The sequence below is a fragment of the Podarcis tiliguerta genome (assembly GCF_965153285.1).
Source record: "Podarcis tiliguerta genome assembly, chromosome: 4".
In the NCBI taxonomy this organism is placed as follows: Eukaryota; Metazoa; Chordata; class Lepidosauria; order Squamata; family Lacertidae; genus Podarcis; species Podarcis tiliguerta.
Window position 1 is genome coordinate 21055930 of NC_139537.1, and position 25253 is coordinate 21081182.

The 25253-nt window shown below is 41.5% G+C and overlaps 1 protein-coding gene across 1 annotated transcript in view; it reads right to left on the reverse strand.

Annotated features, from left to right (window-relative positions):
* Positions 1 to 1266: 1266 nt before the first annotated feature.
* CWF19L2 (CWF19 like cell cycle control factor 2) overlaps positions 1267 to 25253 on the reverse strand; it is a 75159-nt gene continuing 51172 nt past the window's right edge. The window contains exons 12-18 of the mRNA XM_083436268.1: positions 24898 to 25035; positions 19213 to 19425; positions 16023 to 16139; positions 8176 to 8331; positions 6164 to 6244; positions 3680 to 3781; positions 1267 to 3053 (exon numbers count right to left, since the gene is read on the reverse strand). Of these exons, the coding sequence (XP_083292394.1) occupies positions 2913 to 3053; positions 3680 to 3781; positions 6164 to 6244; positions 8176 to 8331; positions 16023 to 16139; positions 19213 to 19425; positions 24898 to 25035 (948 nt within the window). The 3' untranslated portion in view covers positions 1267 to 2912. The remainder of the gene's footprint in view (positions 3054 to 3679; positions 3782 to 6163; positions 6245 to 8175; positions 8332 to 16022; positions 16140 to 19212; positions 19426 to 24897; positions 25036 to 25253) is intronic.

Sequence of the window (25253 nt, forward strand, 5' to 3'; positions counted from 1 at the left end):
TGAGACCAGATGATCATTTGATGCAGATACAGCCAAGGAGAGAGCATTTATGGTGTGCATGATGGAGTGCTGTGATGAAAGTTTAGGCTTAGAATGGGGAGGAACCTCAAAGGTAATCTTGTACAACCCTGTTGATGCAAGAAATCCTGCACTATGACATCTCTGACAGGTGGTCACACAACTTCTCCTTATCTATTATGTTTTCCTCTTTCAAATTTTTTTATTGATTTTCCACATTTATAACCAATATAATATGTAAAAAACACAAAACAAAACATCTTACAACACTAAACATCATTACTTCTAGAATCCAAGTTAACTTTCATTGTAGTCTGACTTCCTAACTGAATTTCATTGTAATACCTTCATTGTAATACCTTCATTGTAATACCTTCATTGTAATACCTTCGTAACAGTTCTCCAAAATCCTCTTTCTAATACAACTCCAAAAACTCCAACATCTTCATCTGCCATTATTCTACCATTGGGATTTCTTGGGATTTCCATTTCTTTGCTAATAGCAGTCTTGCCGCTGTAGTGGCATACAAAAATAATCTAACATCTTTTAGGGCAATTCCAATCCTATTATTCCAAGTAAAAAGGCTTCTGGTTTCTTAACAAATGTATTTTTCAACATTTTTTCCAACTCATTAGAAATCCTTTCCCAGAAGTCCTTAACCTTAGGACACGTCCACCACATATGATAAAAGGTGCCTTCTTTTTCTTTCTCCTTATCTATTATGGCAAACCCACCCCAGTATATTCCACTGTTGAGCAGCTTGCACTATCAGGAAGTTTCTCCAAAGGCTGAAATCTCCTTTCTTGTCCTTTGAACTTCACTTTCCCCTGGCAGACCGAGAAGGAATGTCTAGTAATTAATCTGTTAGACCTGCAGGCATTGGTTATCCCTGCTTAAGACAGGAGAGGACCACTCTTCATAGGTTCAGATTCCTGAATAGGTATGTTGTCTGCTGGGTCTCCTGCTGCTGTAGCTCCCAAAGTAATGGGGACTTCCATACAATACAGGGATAGTCCACATGGTGCCCTCCAGGTGGACTAGAATTCCCATCAGCCTCAGCCACCATGGTCAGGGATGATGGATGTTGTAGCTCACAACATCTCAAAGGCATCATGTTGGCTAACGTCAAGTCATCAATTTAGAATACAGTACTTGGCTCCATGCACTATTCTCCATGAAAAAAGAAATCATCACATGGATGTGTCATTGTCAAAGAGCGAGCCAGAAGTAAATCACACCATTCAAAGTTTGAGTTAACTCTTTATTAGCAAAATCACCATCTTCACAGACTTGAAGCAGTGTCAGGCCCAATGAGCACAGCAGCTCATCCCTGGTATCCCTGGATCAGTTGCCAAGACTGAAAGTCCCCACCTCCCCACAGCCATCTAAGTTCCCCCCTCTCCAGGGCTTTTTCCAAGCAGAGGAGACTTTGCCTGTGTGCAGCCAACCTCTCCCTTGGTGGTTTCTCAGCTGGTTCCTCCCACCATTCCTCTGCGTCCAACCAGTCCATGGCATGAATTTAGAGACTGGGCACTTTCAAAGTAGCTGATCCAGTTTCCTGGGATCCCAAGAATCTTGAAGTAGTAACTTGTGTGCAGTGCACATGTGAACTATAGCTATAGTCCACCGTGGTTTGCAGAAGAATAACCAAGGTATTCTAAGCACAAGTGTAATTCAGTTTTTGGCAGTGTTGTGACTTCCCCAAGGAGTTTCCCCAACCCAGCTTACATTCCTGTAAACTTTACAAGTACTTTCCTTTAACCACCCAAATCTGAACAAGCCATTCTACTGCACAGGGAAGGGAATGTGTTACAGCCAAAACCATAAACAAAACAGGTTCAGATTCTTGTTTTGACATGACCTGCAAATGCATTTCCATCATGAGAGCAGAGCTAATATACTGTGTGCCCATGTAACAAAAGTACCCTACACCATTTACCTTTCCGCCACAGCGGTACCTATTTATCTACATGCACTGGTGTGCTTTCAAACTGTTAGGTTGGCAGAAGCTGGGACAGAGCAGCGGGAGCTCATCCCATCGCGCAGATTCGAACTGCCCACCTTCCGATCAGCAAGCCCAAGAGGCTCAGTGGTTTAGACCATAGCGCAACCCACGTCCTCTATTCAATTTCCACTATCTGAATACTATCAAGCACAGATTTCTGGACCATCTATGTACCTTTCCTGGGATTCCTCCATGCCACTGTGCCATTTGAAATATTAATCCCGTTGCGAGGCAAAAATTCCCTTCCTGCAGAAATGACCTAAGTCATGCTTTACCCTTTCCAGTTTACTTTGTTGCAAACCTTTATTTTGTTGCTTCACTGAAAAACTGTTAGTTACTGGACTTTAACAGGAGAGTGAATCATCTTGTCTCAAGATTCCTGCCAAGCTCAATTCTCTCTCTACCTAGTCACTCTCTCTTTGGGAGAATACTGGCATTTCCATTTTCACAAGGCTGTTGAGAAAGGTATTTGCCTAAGTAGTCTTTAATGCTGTTTAGCCAGTTTTAGAGATATTTTCTCTCTTTGACGTTTAAATGTCAATAAATCAATTTTCTTTTTAAGTGCACAGTGTGCATGTGACAGCACCTCCCAGAGGCCATGATTTAAACAAGGTATTATGAAAAGGGCTTTAAGAAAAAGAGCACACAGCAGAACATATGAGGCATTAAATATAAATAAATGACATTGTGTTGAAATCAATTTGCCGTGTAAATAACTCAAATTAAATGTATGAACTGCGTTCTTTTAAAATATATTCCCCCCCCCCAAAAAAGTGTTCACTAGGAATGTAGAAAACATCCTGTCATCCTTAACACATGCCTTTCTATAAAATGGATTGGTTTTATGGATCTTGACGGTCTATTGGCAGGTACTGCATCGTCAAAGCTTCACTCTTTGCTTTTGGTGAAATCGTACGGTTTCCACTTCTGAGCAAAATGCAACACCTTCTTCCTCTGGTCCTCAAAGTTTTCTCGCAGTCCCTTTCTCCACAGCCTGGGCTCCAAATCCAGCATGCCACCAATTATTTCCTTTTAAAGCAGGACAGACAGAGAAGAATATTACTGCTCTTAATTAACCTTGGAAACTCACACCTGCTCAAAACAAGGACTACAAAGTACAATTGGATTGGTTGGGGGGGGGTCATTCCAGCTCTGCATTTTAACAAGTGACTCACCCACATGTGCTCTATGCAAACTACTTCCTTTAAGGACTACGGGGGTGGAGTGGGAACAGGAGATTTAAACTGACAGCCACATCCCCTGCAAATCTACCCACAGCATTAGAAATTCTGTTTGTGGGGGGAAAGAAGATTAAGTTATTCCCTAAATCCATTATTGAGTCTCTCTCTCTCTCTCTCTCTCCACTCACAATATTGATCCTGCTAAAAAAAATTAGTCCTTTACCTCCAGGCAAACATTTATTACAACTCTCGCTTTGAATGGTAAGATCTCAACATCATATAGAATGGCTAATTACACAACTCAAACCCTGAGATAACAAACGTTCTTCATGTCCCTGGGATGTTCTAAAGCACACAGTAATAAAACTGCCATGTATATTCAACTTTGCTGATGTACGCAGTGAGCTTCTCAGAATGGAGCATGCAGGAGGGTCTCCCACATCAGCCTCTTTGAACAGGTGACATAATAAATACCTTTCCAAAATAAAGGGGGAACTTGCGATGATCTTCAACGACGTGAGCAAAGCCCCCTTGTAGGCCGAAGTCTACGGAGAAATAAGGCAAACCTTTCGGAACCTAAAAAGACAGAGAGGCCGAGACCATATAACACCGGTCTTGAAAGACTTACATTGGCTCCCAGTACATTTCCGAGCACAAGTGTTGGTGCTGACCTTTAAAGCCCTAAACGGCCTCGGTCCAGTATATCTGAAGGAGCGTCTCCACCCCCATCATTCTGCCCGGACACTGAGGTCCAGTTCCGAGGCCCTTCTGGCGGTTCCCTCACTGCGAGAGGCCAAGTTACAGGGAACCAGGCAGAGGGCCCTCTCGGTAGTGGCGCCCGCCCTGTGGAACACCCTCCCATCAGATGTCAAAGCGATAAACTACTACCTGACATTCAGAAGACATCTGAAGGCAGCCCTGTTCAGGGAAGTTTTTAATATGTGACATTTTAGTGTATTTTTCATCTTTGTTGGAAGCCGCCCAGAGTGGCTGGGGAAACCCAGCCAGATGGTCGGGGTACAAATAATAAATTATTATTATTATTATTATTATTATTATTATTATTATTATTATTATTTTTTCATGCAAAGGAAAGACAGTTCATGGCGCTGTCTTTTGAAGCTTAAAAAACTGACAACCAGCTCATTTAGACATATCTTGAAGGCTGATGAAGCAAAAATCAACACATACACACACACACAATTCTTAAACCCTGAACTGCAAGGAACTGAACTATGAAGGGCAGAAACATGTCAATAAGATGTCAGGGTCAGGAACTCATGGTTAAGTTCCCTCCTCAGTAACTACAAACCTTGGCTACAGCTCGCGTTTGGAAAACACACCAAGGCACACTTTGGCTTAGGTCAGAGCCACAGAGCGTTGGAGTAAGAAGGAGCAAAACGGCTGCATGATCTTCCCCCAGGAGACAGCAAGTTTGTCTTGCTGTCCCAATAAGCCATAGTTTGGCTTACCACGACGTGCAAACTGGACACAAACACAATGTCCCTTTACTACTAATAATAATACAGTCAGACCTCTTCTTACGTCCACCTCCGCTTGCGTCCATTTCGCCCAATATCAGCAGCAAACCCGGAAGTAACTGGTGGGTTTGCCACCGTTCGCGCACAGATAGGAGTGGCGATCGCCGTTTGCACATGCGCAGAAGCGAGCAATCACCAACCGCGCCTGCGCACAACGGCGCCTCTCCCAGCAACCCATTTCCACCTCCGGAGGGACCTCCAGAATGGATTATGGTCGCAGGTAGATGTTCCACTGTACTTTATTATTTATACCCTGCCCATCTGGCTGGGTTTCCCCAGCCACTCTGGGCAGCTTCCAACAAAATATTAAAGATAAAATAAAACATCAAACATTAAAAACTTTCCTGAACAGGAATAATAATAATTTACTAACAATGCCTCATGCTTTTTTATGGATTTTAAATATGCCGTCGTAGCGCACACAGTTTTCTTCTGCTGAGAAAAGGTCCAATTAAAAAAAGGATAAATGTAAACAAAAGAGTAGCAGTAAATAAAACTCTATACATTAGAATTCCCTCTGGGGAAGCATCAAGTGATTATGACCCTTCTTACTCTGAAAATGTGAATACGGTCCACACTGTCAATGAAAAGGACACGTGGAGACTAATTTTGGGAGGCAATGAACCATCAGATGCCCTGAATAAGGACCAGGAAATAGGCAGAAAACCGGGAGCAAGAGCAAGCTAAACAGTACAATTCCCATCATCCCTGACCACTGGTCCTGTTAGCTAAGGATGATGGGAATTGTAGTCCCAAACAACTGGAGGGCCGGAGTTTGCCTATGCCTGAACTACAACTTCCAGCAGCCTTTCTGCATGACAAACTATATTCAGCAGCTGTCCTTGTGAAAAGAAGTCTATAGATTTCAGAGCTTTGCCTCTTGCCCCAGCCCTTGAGAAGGATATAAACCATCTTGTTGATTGGAAAGGAGGCTGCATTGACGCCAAGCAAAGACAACCATTTCCGTAAGCCATTGTTACATAAGGGCAGGTTATGCAGTGTGATCCTATACACGCTTATTCCAAAGTAATTCCTGCTGAGTCAGCGGGGCTTATACCCTAGCCAGTGTGTTTAGGATTGCAGCCCTAGACATTCTGATACTTGAGTCGAAACATTAATACGAAACCCTCAGCCATGACAGCTAGTGCCTTGAAAAACCAGGAGTAATATTTAAAAGATTTGCGTTACTGGCGTCAATTTATCCATTTTAACTTTCAGAACTCCAGCAGAAGATCTTTGTATTAACATCACTGCAACGGTATTTGACTCGCGAACTAAAACCTCACGTCTTACATAAACTGTACTTTAACTGTTCTGTGTCTTTTAAAACCTGCATCTTTTAAAAAAAATTTTTTTAAAATGAGAACAAAAAATAACAACTGGCCACATGTTATAAGGGACAAGCTTCAATACATACCGACTTGCGAACATCTTTTGAAGATAGATCAATCAGCTTTTTATTCATGGACCATTCTTCATCAGACTCCATTATGGCTTTCTGAAAAAATATTGCAACAACATATGAAACACTTTCAGAATGACACCATATGCCATAAAGTAGAACTTGATTTGTAATAAATAAATAAAAAGCAGTTAGAATACTGCATAATTTCAAGAACGAATATTAATTTTATAATGCCAGAAACTAACTTTGTGACATTTCTCCAATTTGTAGAATTCAATTTACATGCATTAATGCATAATGAAGACTGATTTTATACTAATTTTATTCAGTGCCTTTCACTTTTTATAGCTTCACAACTGCGGTCTAACTTGGGCCTGGTACAATTACCTTGAAATGAGAATTTTCAGTTTGCCAAATTAAAAAGGCCACAGGAATTAATTAAGTTATATTGGCTCTTTTTGTACATAAGAAAAACCAAAGGTAAAGGTCATGCTTTTGTTGCCAATGTTAATTAAAATCTAGCATACATGTATTTTGAGTTGCTACTGCCACAAAACGCTATCTAAATAGTTCCAAGTCTAAACCATGTTCAGACACTCAGCAGAGCTTGTATGTTAAGAGTGCTGCCCTATACTCCTCTAGATGCAGTGAAATAATGGAAGCTGCCCTGTACTGAGTCAGCTTATTGCTATATCCAGCTCAAAACTGTCTACACTGACTGGTATCAACTCTCCAGGATTCCAGGCAGGATCAATGCCCAGGAGATGCCAAGATTGAACATGGGATCTTCTGGATGCAAGACACCTGCTCTACCACTCGGACGTGGTCCTTCCCTCTTTCCTCTTTTCTGCCTGCCTTGTTCTGCTGCAAGCGGAAGAGCAAAGGAGATCACATGTTGACTGCTCACTTTAATCGTTGAGGGGAAAACCTATTAAACTGAGGCCCAGCCCCGTTATATCCATATACTGCTGTGAGCAGAAGCTGCATCCAAAACGGCCCTGTTGAAAACAATCTTGTCAGATAAACAGCACAGCTCTTCAGCCAAAAAACAAAATAAGACAGACAGACAGACAGACAGACAGACAGACACACACACACACACACACACACACAGTAACTACACATCCAGCACAAACAGTTCACTTACATTGGCAACTTCTATCCTTGCCTTTGGGGCAGCGGCGAATTAGACACATTTAGTGCCTGTGTTTATTAAGCACTTAAAATGGCAGACGGTGTCAGAGACAGCATGTACACAGATGGTTATTATTATTTACTGAATTTATAAACTACCCTTCACCCGAAGTTCACAAACGATGTAAGGGCAGAATGTGCTCAGCCCCCGTTACTTAAAGCAAACTGCCCAAACCATATGAAAATACCTTTGTCTTTTTGACCAGAACTTCTTTTCCTTCATCTTCATCTTTGGGCAGGAGATGCTTTATCGCATCCATATAAATACCCTCAAAAGTATGCCTGGTTTTGCACCTGTCAGTTAACTGAATTCAGGCAGATTCATGACTGAATTAGCTCCTGGCTCCCACGGAGAAACTGCCACTGAGATACGGCGTAAGCAAGGAGCAAAGCATGCTTTGTGTTCATTCGGCTCCCTCAGCTCCGTTATTTTTAGTGTGGGGTGTCCGGTAGGGAGTTCATGAAGTTGAAAAATCTGGTTTTTAAAAAACCCTGGCCTGTTCATGCTGCCAACTCAGGGGCCATAGTGGGCTATCCAATCTGCACGGCAGGATTAATATGACACAACAATACCTGTTTCCTTCAGATTTTCTGTACTTCCAGTTTTGCTCAAACAAATAGTTTGGGAAACCTGAAGAAGTGAAATAAATTTCACTTGAAGAAGAAGAGTTAAGATAATCTGATGTATTTTAGGGAATCTATTTTACTTTTTTGAGCTTCACACAGCCAACTTTAGTTCAGTTCAAAAAACAAAACTGCCAATTTACTTCAGTTTAAAAAAACAAAAGTGGTAGGATCAAAACTGAGGAAACTGGAAAGTTTGTAGATACCTTGAAGTAGATGGGAGCCATATCACCCACTTCCTTTGGGAGGGGGATGCATTCATATACCATGTGGTATCGCTTCTTTAAATTTAAGTTTGTCTCAAGGAAGACACAATCCAGCTCTTGAGCTTCAAACATCTTCACCAAAGCTTTCCTGAATATCTGTTAAAAAAAAGAGAGGGAGTGGAGCAAGAAGAGTCAAAATACGCATAGTTTTCAATCACAGAAGTGTTAGGCAACAGCTGTGGTTAAGTATCTGGCATTACTGAGAAGTCAAACTTTCATAGGTTAATGTCACATTGCATTCAAAATAAAATGAGCTCAGCACTGGAACATGATGAGTAATTTTAAATATTTATACTACATGCATAATGGCAACTGTAGGTGTTGTTTTCTGTCAAATGAAAGGCGCACTGAAGTTCAAAAAATTGGAGGGCATCATAAATGGAGGCAGAAACCACGGGAGGCCTCAGAGTTTCATTTCCTCAAAAGTTAATACCTTGACTTGCATAGACTCCAAATGCCACCATCCTTCCACTCTTCCTTCCAATTACACAATTCATCAAAAAGTGACATTTTCATCAGGGATGATTGACCTTTAAGCCAGATACTAATATTTCCTTAAAGAAAAGCAATCTTGGGTCTCTCATCTCCATTGTGCAGAAGTTTACCCAACCTGTTACTGTAACAGACTTGACCTGTGTGTATACTCACTCATTTTCCTCTATAGGACAGAATGTCACAACTGATCATGGAGTAGATCAGTTTCTATCTTGAGTGGTGCCTAGAAGCTGGCATGTTTTAAAACAAACAGATAAGGTAGAAATCACAGTCTAGATTTCCAATAAATGAGAGATGATTTTGGTACCCAAACCTGAAATGGTGTGACGGCATCTGGCAAGAGGAGGCAGGTGCCAAGAACTTATTTCAAATTTAGCTCATATGAAATTATAACAAGTTGGAAACCACAAGCCTGACGTAACTTAAGCTGACTGAGCATTTGAAATGTGCCAGGGCCATAAATCACAGAATTCACATTTCATTTTACAACCTCATTATCTTCATGGGCCACACTGGAAATCAACTCCCTTGTGCTATATTTCCAAACAAAACTGCATATTTGCTTTTGATGTTTTGTCGTTCTAAACATGCGTAGAAAACATGTGAAAGCAATGGCATTCGTTTATCAGAAGACCAAATGATGCACACCAATGCCCACATCCATAAATCAAAAGAAATATGCTCTTTTTTCCCGGAGAAATCAAAGTTGTTGCCTAATTCACACATTTGACAATTGAAGATGGTTGCACAGCCCTCTCCCTAAAAACTATAATGAACACATTGTGGTGCTTTATACTAAGTGACTCTGACTGGTAAGAGTCCTCCAGGGTCTCGAAGAAAAATCTTTCATTTCACCTGCTTCAGTGGGGATGGGCAACCAAATGAGTTATCCAGCACCAGAAACCACCATGGCACATGGGAGAATGGGGTCCTCAATGGCACAGAAATACTAGCTTGTGGTCATCTTCTGGCATGCTAGGAATCCTGTGCTTCTGACCCTTGGTACTCCAGTAGAATAGCATATACATTTATTGTCAGGGTCGAGCTTTTGCATCATTTTAAAAATGAGACTTCAGAGATACTAGGTCTTTCAGAGCCACAGGGTCAAGTTATGGAAACATTTCCCAAACTAGAATGGTATTTCCCAATTCTCTTGCCAAATAGCACTTGGTTCTGTCATGCAGTGGTGCATGTTTAAAACAATAGCTGGGGTGGGGGCAAAGTTCATAGCACTTGTGAGGTCAAAGGAAGTTCTCTGCAAAATTTATTTAGAGGGAAGGAAGGACACATGAAGTTTCCATCTCTGACTTTGCTTTACAGTTTACATTTCTCCCCCAAAAAGCACATCTGCCTCAAGATTGCTATGAAGCAGCCAAGCAAAGGCCGTGAAGGCAGGCTAACGGCTGTCAAGCAAAAATATTGGCACCAGGATGTCCGAGAAGCCATGACATTTAAATGCAAATTAAATTGAAACAACCCCCTGGCCAGCATTTTCAAGAATCACACATCAGTAAGCAGAACTGTTCATTATCCTGTTCTAGTTGCGGAAACTAAGAATTAATTCAACAGCTGACACATTACTGCCTGTCACTTCCACTAGCACCCATTCTACCAATGATATTTTGGAGATTTTCAAAGCAAATTAAATGGGGAAATGCTCTTTTGCCACTGCAGCTACTAAGGTAATTTAAAAAGCTTCAAGAAGGCAGTAAATCAGTGGTAGAGCACTTGCTTTGAGTGCACAAGGCTCTAGATTGGAGAGCCAGTGTGGTGTAGTGGTTAAGAGCGGTAGTCACATAATCTGGGTAACCGGGTTCGCGTCTCCGCTCCTCCACATGCAGCTGCTGGGTGACCTTGGGCTAGTCACACTTCTCTGAAGTCTCTCAGTCCCACTCACCTCACAGAGTGTTTTTGCTGCTTTTATGGGTATGTTCGCAGCAAAAGGAAGAACAAAGAAACAGTGGGGTCACTCAGAGGAGAAGATGGTGAAATGCAAACAGGGGACACAGAAAGGGCTGAACTCCTCAATGCCTTCTTTGCCTCAGTCTTCTCCGATAAAGAAAACAATGCCCGACCTGAAGAATTTGGAGGAAATGATTCAGCAGAGGAAACACAGCCCAGAATAACTAAGGAGACAGTACAAGAATACTTGGCTAGTTTAGATGTATTCAAGTCTCCAGGGCCAGATGAACTGCATCCAAGAGTATTAAAAGAACTGGCAGATGTGATCTCAGAACCACTGGCAGTCATCTTTGAGAATTCTTGGAGAACAGGCGAAGTCCCGGCAGACTGGAGGAGGGCAAATGTTGTCCCTATTTTCAAAAAGGGGAAAAGAGAGGACCCAAATAATTACCGCCCAGTCAGTCTAACATCAATACCAGGGAAGATTCTGGAGCAGATCATTAAGCAAACAATCTGTGAGCACCTAGAAAGGAATGCTGTGATCACCAATAGTCAGCATGGATTTCTGAAAAATAAGTCATGTCAGACTAACCTGATCTCATTTTTTGACAGAATTACAAGCCTGGTAGATGAAGGGAACGCAGTGGATGTAGTCTACCTTGATTTCAGCAAGGCATTTGACAAGGTGCCCCATGATATTCTTGTAAAGAAGCTGGTAAAATGCGGTCTTGACTATGCTACCACTCAGTGGATTTGTAACTGGCTGACTGACCGGACCCAAAGGGTGCTCATCAATGGTTCCTCTTCATCCTGGAGAAGAGTGACTAGTGGGGTGCCACAGGGTTCTGTCTTGGGCCCGGTCTTATTCAACATCTTTATCAACGACTTGGAGGATGGACTCAAGGGCATCCTGATCAAATTTGCAGATGACACCAAACTGGGAGGGGTGGCTAACACCCCAGAAGACAGGATCACACTTCAAAACGACCTTGACAGATTAGAGAACTGGGCCAAAACAAACAAGATGAATTTTAACAGGGAGAAATGTAAAGTATTGCACTTGGGCAAAAAAAATGAGAGGCACAAATACAAGATGGGTGACACCTGGCTTGAGAGCAGTACATGTGAAAAGGATCTAGGAGTCTTGGTTGACTACAAACTTAACATGAGCCAACAGTGTGACGCGGCAGCTAAAAAAGCCAATGCAATTCTGGGCTGCATCAATAGGAGTATAGCATCTAGATCAAGGGAAGTTATAGTGCCACTGTATTCTGCTCTGGTCAGACCTCACCTGGAGTACTGTGTCCAGTTCTGGGCACCACAGTTCAAGAAGGACACTGACAAACTAGAACGTGTACAGAGGAGGGCAACCAAAATGGTCAAAGGCCTGGAAACAATGCCTTATGAGGATCGGCTAAGGGAGCTGGGCATGTTTAGCCTGGAGAAGAGGAGGTTAAGGGGTGATATGATAGCCATGTTCAAATATATAAAAGGATGTCACATAGAGGAGGGAGAAAGGTTGTTTTCTGCTGCTCCAGAGAAGCGGACACGGAGCAATGGATACAAACTACAAGAAAGAAGATTCCACCTAAACATTAGGAAGAACTTCCTGACAGTAAGAGCTGTTCGACAGTGGAATTTGCTGCCAAGGAGTGTGGTGGAGTCTCCTTCTTTGGAGGTCTTTAAGCAGAGGCTCGACAACCATATGTCAGGAGTGCTCTGATGGTATTTCCTGCTTGGCAGGGGGTTGGACTCGATGACCCTTGTGGTCTCTTCCAGCTCTATGATTCTATGATTCTATGATTCTAGGAAGGGAAAGGAGAATGTTAGCCGCTTTGAGACTCCTTAAAGGGAGTGAAAGGCGGGATATCAAATCCAAACTCTTCTTCTTCTTCTTCTTCTAGATTCAATTCCTGGCATCTAAAGCTCTGGAGAGCTACTGCCAGTCAGCACTGAACTAAATGGACCAACAGTCTTATTAAAACAATAAGGCAACTTACTAGGTGGTTGTCTCTAAACTTGTAAGCTTTTGATAAACAACCTAAATTGGCTTTTCAAATTCTTGTTGGTCTAAACAACATCTCCCCTTCCCTGTGCAATACATAATTAACTTGCTACATATATTCTTTTAAATAGAAGTGCCGTATCTTGACAAAATTTTATAGCCAGAAGATGCTGAGAGACCCCTGTGCATTTTCACAACTAGATAAGAGGGATTGGTGCTGCAATCTTCCATTTTCCTGAATTCCTCCCATTTCCCTTGAGATCAGCACGCTTGTGCCAAGCATGGCCTACGGAGATACACTTGATCCTAAGCAAAACGGCCTCTCATTTTAAGCAATCAACTGAGCTTACGTCAAGATATTAACATGAGTTTTTATATCCCATAGTACAGGCATGTCCAAAGTCCATTTCGGGGGCCTAATCCGTTTCAAGCCTTGGCATTTCAAGGGAATCATTTCACTGAATACATGCACAGAGCAAGAAAGACTCTTGTAAGAAAGAGTTAATGGTGGGAAAACTGTGATGTTACTTTTCAATTAATAGGACAACAGAAAACAAAATATACAGACTTAAGAATGTAAGAACAGCCCTGCTGGACCAGACCAAAGGCCCACCTACTAGACCACTATTATGTTCGTGCAGTCACCAACTAGATGCCCATGGAAAGCCGGCAAGGAGGACATGAGCCATCACTCTCCTGCTTATGACCACCAGCATTTGGTGTTCACATTGCCTCTAATACTGGATGCAATGGCTACCAACCATTGGTAGACTTCTTCCCCATCAATTTATCTAACAACCTTTTAAAGCCATTTAAGATGTATGAGAGCTACATGGGCTAGCCTGGGGGATTACAGGGCCCATGGCCTCAGGGTCTGCATCTGTCTGCCCCTAAACTCTGTTTGCTTTTTATAAAATCAATACCTAAGCAAAGAAGAGCTATCTTACTGATCAGCATTTGAATGGCAGATTTGCCAGTGTTCCTTTTAAAAACAGGTGTTGCCCCTGTAATCAATCACCTTCATGTGTTATTTTACCATAAGTTTTTTTTTTTTTAATCAGGGGGATCAAATAATATATAAATCATCCTCTTATGAGACTGTTTCCAGGTTTGTCTTTAGAGAGCCTCTTTAGTATTTTTGGCAGAACAAACATCTTCACAGATGGTGAAAATTTGAAAACCTATCTTTAAGACTTCTTATGGTTGTCAGTTCTTAGCATATCGTTTTGTTTTATTTTATTTTGACTGGTTTTTATTGAGGGTGCGATTCTGCATTTTGTATTTTTGGCTGGCTGGCTGTAAGAAATACACAAATTGTATAATATAAGGTAAAAGAAAAAATCCCACGTACACTTCTGATGTAACCAGACTAATTTAAATCTATTAGACAACATAATGGCTCCCTATAGTTCCTTAGAATGGGCATGGTAGATAATGTTCACACAATTCAGAAACAAAACAAAACTTACTATGCTTGTTTTAAGAGGTCCTTGCCAGTCTAGGCTTGCTATCAACACTGTTAACTTGGTATTTACAGAGTATTACTGGAACATTGAGGGTGACTGAAACTTAGTGCATGATTTTTTGTTTGCTTGTTTTTCATGCTTATTCCTATACGTTTTTAGCCTGAACTGGAATAATTAAGCCATGCACTACCAGTCTTAAGGATAGAGAGCAGAAACAGATGTGATATGACAAATGGCTGAACATGTTGCAAGGGAAAGGGAGCATGAAAGAGATTTTGTTAACAGAAAACAAATTTAAAAGAGCTCTGAAACTTCTCAGTGATTATAAAAGCTCTATTAAGACTTTTATTTATTTAGTGGGTCCATAATTAGCCAAGCTACTCTGGAGACATGCTCTTTGTGGAATAAAGGTATCTTCTAAGCATTTTTGCAGAATTTCCCAGGCATATTTAATTACACTTTCCCATTATATTGATATTCCAAGAGTTTATATTTAGCTCTTGGTTGAATTTCATTTGGCTCCTACATGAGACCAAATCCTAGAAACTTGAATGACCTCTTGCTCACTCAATTAATCCTCCCAAATAAACATTATCCTCTAATGTAAACTGTCCATGTGCTTTCAGTTTAATAACATTAATGTCTGGTTTGAGAATAAATTGTTACCAAGGAGCTCAGCTTACTGTTGTTTTAAGGATGCTTAACTCCAGAAATCTCCAAGTAGTATATTAAAGAGACTCTCGATGCACCAAGGGCAAAGTTGTAGTCTGAATTTACTAACCTCAACTTTAGACTGATCAGTGAGAGAGACTCGCACCAGGTATGTGAACCAGCATGAGAACTCTGGAAAATGCAAACCTCTTTCTTTTTTGCTTGGTGTCTAACCTAACCAAACCATCACAGACACATCCCAACTTGACCCACTTCGATATTGTTCTATGTCCGAAGTACACAAGCTTGTTCAATATAAACTGGCCCCATATTCTTTTATGCCAATTTGCAGATTTACTAGACATTTAATGTGGCCGGTGCTTGGCAAAGATGTGCAAGTACTACACTCATTCAAACAAACAGTACAGTGGTACCTCGGGTTACATACGCTTCAGGTTACATACGCTTCAGGTTACAGACTCTGCTAACCCAGAAATAGTGCTTCAGGTTAAGAACTTTGCTTCAGGATAAGAACAGAAATCGGGCTCTGGCAGCGTGGTGGCAGCAGGAGGCCCCATTAGCTAAAGTGGTGCTTCAGGTTAAGAACAGTTTCAGGTTAAGTATGGACCTCCAGAACGAATTAAGTACTTAACCCGAGGTACCACTGTATTGAAGTTTCTCTGCTTTCAAATCAGGTTTTTTGGGTCGGATAAACTGACATGTTAAATGTCGCTAACCTTTATACACCCACTTTGTGTTATTTTTATACTTCGCAACATTTATTCAGAATGCTGATTTGTAGACGGAAGAAAAAGTCTCAGTTGTAGAAAGTTAAGTGTTGGCTATGAACTTCCCATAACTCTCTTAATGATTTCAGGTTTTTTTTATAAAAAAAAAAAAACATCTATTCAAAGTCTTCAAATAAAGCACTCAGAAGCCCCTTGTGTATTATTCCAACAGATGATGGAGAAGGCAACTCATCTCTGAATACATCTACCATATCTCGGCTGCAAGGAGCATGCTGCATATAACGGTCCCCTCTCCACCCACCCCCAAGCGGCAGCCTGCCCTTCTCACAGCAAAAGGGACAATGCCACCAAAAAGAAAACACTAATTCCCACCAGTTACAATGAAGGAGCAAACAGATGCTTAAATGTTTCCCATTGAAATTAAGAGGGCTACAAGTGCCAAGTTTGGCTGGTTCATATCGACAGTGTTTAGATATGAATCTACACAACAAGTCACATCAAGCCTAAGACTTTGCCCACCTGGATTTCTTCCCAGATGTCTTCATCTAGAAGAGTGGCTGCAATGTGGTGCTGCATAGGAACTATCAAGCAATGGCCTTCAGTAAGAGATTGGTAGTTTGGCAATGACAGGTAGACCTAGAGAGAGAGGGGGTGGAATACAAGATGGTTTAAGCTTCTATTTATTTATTTTATGTTCCGCCCGCCCTCCTGAAGGAGCCCAGAGAGGCAAATGTGTGTAAGATACAACAAGTGAAACACCTGAAAATAATTCCACTACAGATGCAGAATGGGAAAGATTTTTACTTTAAACCCCATTTTCCCCCCACAAAGCCTCTGGCAAAAATCCCCTAGTCCCACACCCTACACTACCTAAGCCAGATCTGGGTTACAAGTTAGATTTTGTGCTCTTAAAAAACAGTAGCCATTTCTTCTTTATTGCAGAATCAGTGTGCAACCTGATGCCTGTAACACCTAGTAAAGATTTATTCCTGCAATTTCCACTTTGGAACAGAGTCTACAACCTAACAAATTCATGGCTACAAATTCAGCCTAATTTTTGTACTCCCTTGCCTCCCCAGCCCGACCCTTGTTTAACAATTTCCACAGTTAAGAACTCCAGAGAACTGAAGGGCACACCACTTTTGGGTGACGTTTTGGTTGGTCCTCATAAATGAATTGCCCATGGTAGATTCTGGAATATTCTCTTATGGATCCAACAATGATATTTATAAACCTCAGTATACGTGACTGAAATAATCACATATTACTCTCTTTTATGCTCCCTGCTGCTCTGGTCTCTTTACTGATTTACAGATCGCAAGCCCTCCAGAGCAAGCCTTTTATCCTCTCTAAGTTTGTTACTGAAAAATCATCATAATCAACGCAAGCCTCTCGAAATAATCATTCTCCAGCAGCATTTCATACAAGAAATTCAAGGCAACTCAATTTGTTAAGACAGCTCACTTCAATGCTTAAGCCTTTATCCTCACTGACAGTATTTGGTCTTAGTCTATTCTGCTGTACAAAAAAAAATAAAAATCTTTTGTTATGGCAATTATATGCTAAAACATACTGTAGAAACACTTTTATTCTATGATGCAGGGAATTTAAAGAAAGTGAATGCTATGTCAGATATTATCAAAGAGATGCCACCTCAGACGTTATACCACATACAGAAAATCGCAAACACAATTTCATGCAACCCTGAGTCAGTGTATGCTTCTCCTATGAGTGGTTATACTTGTCTTTTTCCTCATTTGGACAAAGCAATAAACCACATCTTAGGAAGGAGTACAATGAGCCTTGCCTCTGTGTGATCCTCCCTTCCCTTGTCCTCTGGCATAGCAGGTCAGAAATGTGCACTTTTGTTTTAGACTAACTGCAGCCAAGTATTATATCTGAACCAGGACAAACTGTGTTTAGGCTTAACTATAATTGATTTGGGGGAAAAGTCAACTTCAAAGCAAAGTTTATGAAGCAGGATTGCTTCAACTAACCCATAGTTCATCAGGCATAGGCAAACTCCGGCCCTCTAGAAGTTTGGGACTACAATTCCCATCATGCCTAGCTAACAGAACCAGTGGTCAGGGATGATGGGAATTGTAGCCCCAAACCTCTGAAGGGCCAGAGTTTGCCTATGCCTGGTTAAGATTAACCCAGTTTATAACTGAGGTTAATTGAAATATTTAAGGTTCGTATCTCCTCCACACAACTGTATTAGAGAAGTAGAGAAATGGGGGGGGGGGGGAGCATGAGGCCATTATGTAACTACAGTGGTACCTTGGGTTACATACGCTTCAGGTTACAGACGCTTCAGGTTACAGATAAGAACGGACCTCCGGAACGAATTAAGTACTTAACCCGAGGTACCACTGTATATACTCTGAACCAGGGCAAAGTATATAGTTACTGTAGGTAGTTCCAAGAACATAAAATTAATAAGCACAGGGAAATTTCCTATGTTGTGTTCTGAGCATGACATGCACCCCTCAGAGGTTTTGTGGCTCTAAAACCTCTGCATTTAGAGGTATGGCTGATGGCTGTTCCTGCTGAAATAAACTCGGTCTAAAGAGATCATATGGCCATTTGCTTAAGGAGGCATTTGGCTGACTTAAAAAAAAACGATTACAGTTTTACAACATTATGAAACATGGACATCAAAATTTAACCTATTTATAAACTGGAGTGATGGGGAGAGGGAGATGAGTGAGGGAATATTGTGGGATACATGGTGAAGGATAATGGATATGTGAATATCTAAGAGGAAGCTAAAGAGCCCGAATTAGCAGAATATAGACTGTTCATTTTCTTGTGTTTTAAGTTTTAGCCCAGTCATTACTGAAGTCAGAGCTAAGCATGCATCCTGTGGTCTGTTTCTGGTTATTTTTATCTACATTTTGTTGAATTGTGCATGTATTTTAGCGTAATGTTTGGTCATCCAGAGAGTCTAGATGGGTGAAAGTCAGAATACTTTGGGGGGGGGGCAATAAACTTGAGGAAATAGGATTCTTGTTGAACTATGACGATGTTGAAGTAAACACATACTTCTAGCAAGTTTTTTGAGGTGGGTGGGGCAAAGTCTAAAACAGGAACAGAGTGTCCTCCTAACATTTTTGGGCTACAACTCCCATCAGCCTCAGTCAACACAGCCAATTGTCATGATGATGGGAGCTGCAGTTCAATGTCATCTGGACTGCAGCAAGTTGGTCTCAAGTAAAAACTTCCATATGCTCTTTGCAACTAACCCCAAATTTATTTTAAAAGGCCGTGACTGCTGTCTGTAGTGCTGCTGAAATCCGGATGACTTTGCTTTGCCTTTGTGGACCTTATTATGTTTTCTGGCTTCTAATTTCAACTTCCCCTCTATGACCCTTTTCCTCTTACCATGATTTGGCCTCCAAATTATTTACCCACCTTATGCAACCTAAATATTCAGCTCTTGCATATCATTGCAGCAAGGTCACCTGCAAATCTGAAGTACTGAAGAAGATTAACTTGATCATTCAAGACAAGAGTCGTATCATTTTCGTCGCACCCTTGAGGAAGTGGCTCTTTCCTCCTAATTGGAAGGGCCGGGAACATTCAAAGACAATAACTCATGTCACAAGAAGCAATCTCACTTTTAATCTCATAAAACCATGGAATGGAAAACAGCCCTCTTTTATTTCTTCCCATTTGCATCGCAGAACAGGCTGTGCTGCTTCCTTACCTTGTTACCAATTGCAATAATCAGGTGTTTTGGAAGTTCGGGGCTACCAAAGCAGTAAGGGCACTTCTCCATGCGTGCAGCAAGATGCTGATGCTCACGGATTGCTTGTTTCCTTTGCCTTCCCTCCTCCTCGCCGCTTCGCTCGCCCGTTGCCGCTTTGGAAACAAACATATCATCTAGAGTGTAGTACTCTCTATCCGTTTTGTCTGAAAACTGAAGCAAAAGGAAGATTTAGTCAATGTGGACAAAGATGGACTTTGATCAGGGATTCCTCCCTGGCTATGAAGTTTCCTTGATGACCTTGAGCAAATCACCAACTCTCAGCCCAATCTCTCAGGCTTGTTGTGGGTGATCACAGGTAACACTGCCTTGTTGGGTGGAAGGGCAGGGTACACATATGAAAAAAGTTGACAAGAACAAAAAATGCATAAAGAAGAGGCACATTACAGCCTTATCTTGGTTTTCAAACGCCTTGGGAGTCAAACGCTTTGGCTCCTGAATGATCAAAAACCGGAAGTGAGTGTTCTGGTTTGCAAACGTTCTTTGGAACACGAACGACCGATGCGACTTCCACAGCTTCCGATTGGCTGCAGGAGCTTCCTGCAGCCAATCAGAAGCCGCACATTGGTTCCCAAACGTTGGAAGTCGAACAGACTTCCAGAACAGACTCTGTTCGACTTACAAGGTACTACTGTATTCTTATTATGTTATCATGCTGTTTGATTATTTAGGCAACATCCGTATGGAATATGATATACAGCATGTGGCAAGGTCCATACGCAACAGGAGTACTTCAATTCTGCATTAGATTGGCTGGAGTGGGGGTTGAACAGCAAATGAGGAGGGATAGGGTAGTTGGTTCTAACAGTGTGACGTTGAATTCCTCCCATAATTTTTGACATACTGACTACAGAAGTGTGGCCATAAAGTTTCCCACAATCCAGTATCACTTCCACATTCCTATTCATTATAACAAGTGCTTATTAATATATATGCTCTACTATTCTCAATTTTGAAATAAAATTCAAAAATAAAAGGTATTGTTACCATTCCCCAGTTCTGCACTCTCCTGCAGTACACCACTAACTCATCTAATCTTGTTTAAAATCAAAAGGCAAGTGAGAAAGTGAACAAAAGCAAAATGATCGCGCCCCAGCAATGTGCCCTTTTTTAGCAACTTCTTATGAAACTGGAAAAACTGATCCATAACACTGTGAGGCCCCATTAAAACATGATGGTGAAGATGACCACAGGCAAGGAACTTACATAAGCTTCCCATGGAAGTGTAACCATACATGCCAGTCAGATTTTCCTGGCATCCAAACTACCCTGGTCTGACATATATGATTAATTGAAGCCATTTTTATTAAACAAGATGGCAGCCGCATAGAGCACTTAAGTGTATTAGTACGTACCCTACAACCGCAGTTACAGGTCAAAGGGGGTCTTTTAAGAAAGGCATGTTATTTGAACGATGTGATCCCCATCTACAATGCTGAAGCAGAAATCTCTTCCTCTTAAGCAGCAGGCCTGCTATCTCTCAGCTATCTTTTGATTATCAGAATTCTGCCCCTTTTGGGTTTCCTTGCTTGCTGGATTCAATGCTCTCTGGGACATCCAGAACGACACCAGCTCTGGCACGTCCTTCTCTGTTTTTCCTACAGAGTTTATATCCAGAGATAACTACAGTATGTCCCATTGGTTCTCTCTGTTCCACCAAGTATCCATCATCTCTATTCTACCAGTGCCAGCCTCTAATACCAAGCAGTCCAGTTCACTCACCTGGGCTCAGAGGCAGTAGCATATAAACTCTTGAGGACCACCCTCTCTCTTCAAGTGTGGTGCTTTGGCCTCTCTGAATTGCTATGCTGTGCTCCTGCACTCACAAGCCTAGTTCTATGCCACCCGCATTTAAAATTCATCCCCGGGGGTGAGATTCATTCCAAATGGCGCCTCCTCAGCTCTTGCCAGTTTTACCTCCTCCCTTCGGTTTAACAGCTGCTCTGCCACCTTTTCTGTTTTCAGCGCCAACAGTCGGTTTCCATCCCGGTTCAAGTGGAGTCCTTCCCTTTAGTACAGGCTTGGCTTGCCCCAAAATGTGCACTGCTGGCGAGGACGCTGAGGCACAAAGCAGACTACAACTTTTCTCTCTTTCTTCAGTTTCCACAGTTATGGGGGTGGCTTTTAGGAAAATGGCAGCAGGGCCACACACAAAAACAGACATAAAAACGTATACTTTGCCTAAGAATGCCATCTCAAAGTATAGAGGAGAAAAGCAAAAAAAAAAAAATTGAATTTAAAAAAATCCCACCTTCTGTTATATAAAGTCCTGTTAACACATGCTTGCGTATTTGGGCTCTATTTATTACTACGGTTGTGCAACTAGTTTTCCATTCACCGTCTTTCGTAAGATGATACGCTTCTCCCTTGCCTTCACCCACTGAACATTCGTTTCTCCCATAATAACACTAACGCAATCGCAATTCAAGATACACCTTCTACATGAATGCAAGGAGCGTTACTGCTGCTCTGAAAATCTGCCAGAAAGGGAAAAGGTGTATAGATTGTATAAATTGGATCCGTGCGATTTTCAATTGCCATGGTAACACTGACATCACCCATTTTAAATGGAAGCATTTAGATTTCAGGAATGTTATACTCAAATACATGATAGGAAGCTGGGGGGAAAAACAGAACCCTGCTGGTGTTAGGAAAAACAATAGGTTTCAGTCAAAAGGACTGTGAATTAAAAATATTTATATATATATACTGTAAATGTATTTAGGGCTCAGCTCTAACACAATAAAACGAAGGGAGCTTTTATCCAGGTGTTAATTAAATATTGCATTGATGAGGATTCATTATGCAAATTTTCTTTATTACTAGTTTAAGTCCTACTATGACTGCTGAAGCCTAGGTTTGCCAACTAATCCGCACATTACTAGAATGTCTGCCAACAGCTTCTTCCTACTGAAACAAAACAATGATACTTGTCTTGCACAATGGTGTATCAACTACACAGGGCTGGCTCCCAATAAACAATAGTGGAAAAGAGCCACTACTTGTTTCACAAGAGTTAGTGCAATAGTTGACGTGGTACTATGATTAGGCAAGTTCCATAGAACTTAAGATGTCTTCTCTTCCACAAGCAGATCAACACCTGAAAAAATATTTTTGCTTTTCTTGCACAAGGCTGGCTGGTGCTTACAGCAAGCCCCATGGAGAGGCATGTCCTGGAAATCAAAACATGCCAGCAAAGCAAGTGCGTTATCCTGCATCTTGGTGATGTCAGATGCTTGACAGGTGGGCAGCCCCAGCAACCTAAGTGGCTTGTGGGGGTCATGGGACATCTGGCCCCTGCCTGCTGAATAGATCCAATTTCCTACCCCTGCTCCGGACAATGTCTCCCACTGTGTCTGGATTGCCCTGGTCTACAATGCAAAGCAGCTTTCCGGAGGCAAGAGGTGGTATGGGCAGGTGAGAGATATATTCCGTGGCTGGAAGAATAAGGGAGAGGAGCTGGTGGTGGTAGGGCTCTGTACTTCCCCTCTCACACTCAAGGCAGATTTCTATTTCCCTGTCCAGCTTGTGAAACTTGTAAGTCCTTACATTTGGAACCTAGGAATCTGCCTTATGTTTATGTTTTCTGATTGGCAGCATTTCTCCATGTGACCTCAAACAGAGGGGTATCTTTTCCATCACGTGCTTCCTGGCCTTTTTAGCTAGAGATGCCAGGAACTGACACCGGGGACCTTCTACTTGCAAGGCATGTAATCAACCACTAAGCTACTTGCAAGCAATTTTAAATTCATCCAACTCCATCCCCTTCTGAATCCCTATTCAGTAACTCTTCCCAACAGTACCTGGTTCTTAATTTTCAAAGGTGTCAAAAAAATGTCTTTTCCCTAAAATTTAACACTTCTTGTTTTGCTACTCTTACTCTTTCCGTTTCTTGGAATCGATTATTTTATTTACTCCAAGGTGCCTTCCTGCTTCACAAATCTGTTTCTACCAGTAATTTCTACTGAACATAATGCTGCTTTAAAACTATCTAGTTGGACAGCTTTACACACAAGTGAAATCTAGTTGACTTTCATGTTGACAGCAAAGGCACTGAAACTGATCTCAATGCGATTTTACCATCAAGTTTTCAAGTTCAAAAAGTTTGTTTAAAGGACATATCAAGGCAAACTGAAAAATAGAAGATACCCTTGCTTCCTTACTGCACATTAGAAATCACATTTCATTATTTTGCTGGTTGCAACAGAACTGAGGAACAGCCGTTGATTTAAAACAATGCAGACACAGCAAAGCCAATATCTCAGTCAAAAAGATGAATGAAAATCCTCTGCAGTATTGAAGGGCCACTTTCTCACACACTAGTCAGAATATCATTTTTAGACTTTCAGCAATATCAAGAAGATGACATCCATTTCAGCTGCATTTCCCCTCCTCCTGTTTTCCTCACAAATGAAAGCATGAAAGAGAAAGTCATTATATGGGTGTCAATTCTGTGCACTTCATTAATGCAGATGACAAAAATGGTTTCAGATGGTGCTTTTACAGCAAAAAATTAAAATTGCTACCTTTCAGTTTAAGTTTATCTACAGAGTTCATATACTTGAGATTTTAAATGATGTTTTGCACCAAAGTAGGACTTGCCGATCAGAAGGTCGGCGGTTCGAGTCCCCGCGAGGGGGTGAGCTCCCGTTGCTCGGTCCCTGCTCCTGCCAACCTAGCAGTTCAAAAGCACATCAAAGTGCAAGTAGATAGATAGGTACCGCTCCAGCGGGAAGGTAAATGGCATTTCCATGCGCTGTTCTGGTTCGCCAGAAGCAGCTTAGTCATGCTGGCCACAGGACCCGGAAGCTGTACGCCGGCTCCCTTGACAAGTAAAGTGAGATGAGCGCCGCAACCCCAGAGTCATCCGCGACTGGACCTAATGGTCAGGGGTCCCTTTACCTTTTATTATGATTCTCTATACAGTGGTACCTCGGGTTAAGTACTTAATTCATTCCGGAGGTCTGTACTTAACCTGAAACTGTTCTTAACCTGAAGCACCACTTTAGCTAATGGGGCCTCCCGCTACCGCCGCGCCGCCGGAGCAAGATTTCTGTTCTCAACCTGAAGCAAAGTTCTTAACCTGAAGCACTATTTCTAGCTTAGCAGAGTCTGTAACCTGAAGCGTATGTAACCTGAAGCGTATGTAACCCGAGGTACCACTGTACACTGAAAGCCAGTATGGTAGTGAACATGTTGCACTGGGGTCAGTCCAGGAAAATCAGGGCTCAAACATAAGTTGGAGGGCAGCCCAAATGCTGCTGCCTGTGAAGCAGCTGCAAATGCTTCCTTGTCTCTCTCTTCTCCTGCCCCAGAACCCCAGTGATCTTTATTTATTCATTATTTGCAAAAATGTCTAAGCCACCAACATTAAGAAAATGATACCGTGATCTTATGAACAGCATACAAACAGTAAAATTATATTCATAAAACAAATATAAAGTACTGGAACAAATCGCATTGTTTCCTCAAACTTGAAACACTCACATGAAGATCTTGATACATCTTAGAGTATGTTATTCCAAACAGATTTTTTTTTTAAAAAAAAAGTTGAAAGTAAGGGTTTTTAATATATTGGAAGTGCTCATTAGGTTTCAATATAAATTCAGACACGCTGGGCCCTACCTTTGATGCCATTCTCATGAACAGCTTATTTTGATCCTCTGCTGTCCTCATCTTTTCGTTTCTGACCAAATCATTCAGGCTCAGATTATCATCATCCTGAAAATAGCGGACCCTTTCCTTCTCCACGTGAGTAGTAACCTGAAAACGAATAACAAGTACATGGATATTCATTTGCTGCCACAGTCTGGTTATGCTAAAACAAATCCAGTCTAAAAACAACTTTATAAAAGTAAGCGAATGCAATTCAGCACTTGAATTTTACAAAGCATATCTAATTTCAGCAAAGTAGCCCTAAACTGATACAACAGGGAATTCATGGAATTTCTCAACACAACAGTCTTCAGAAAATGGCTATT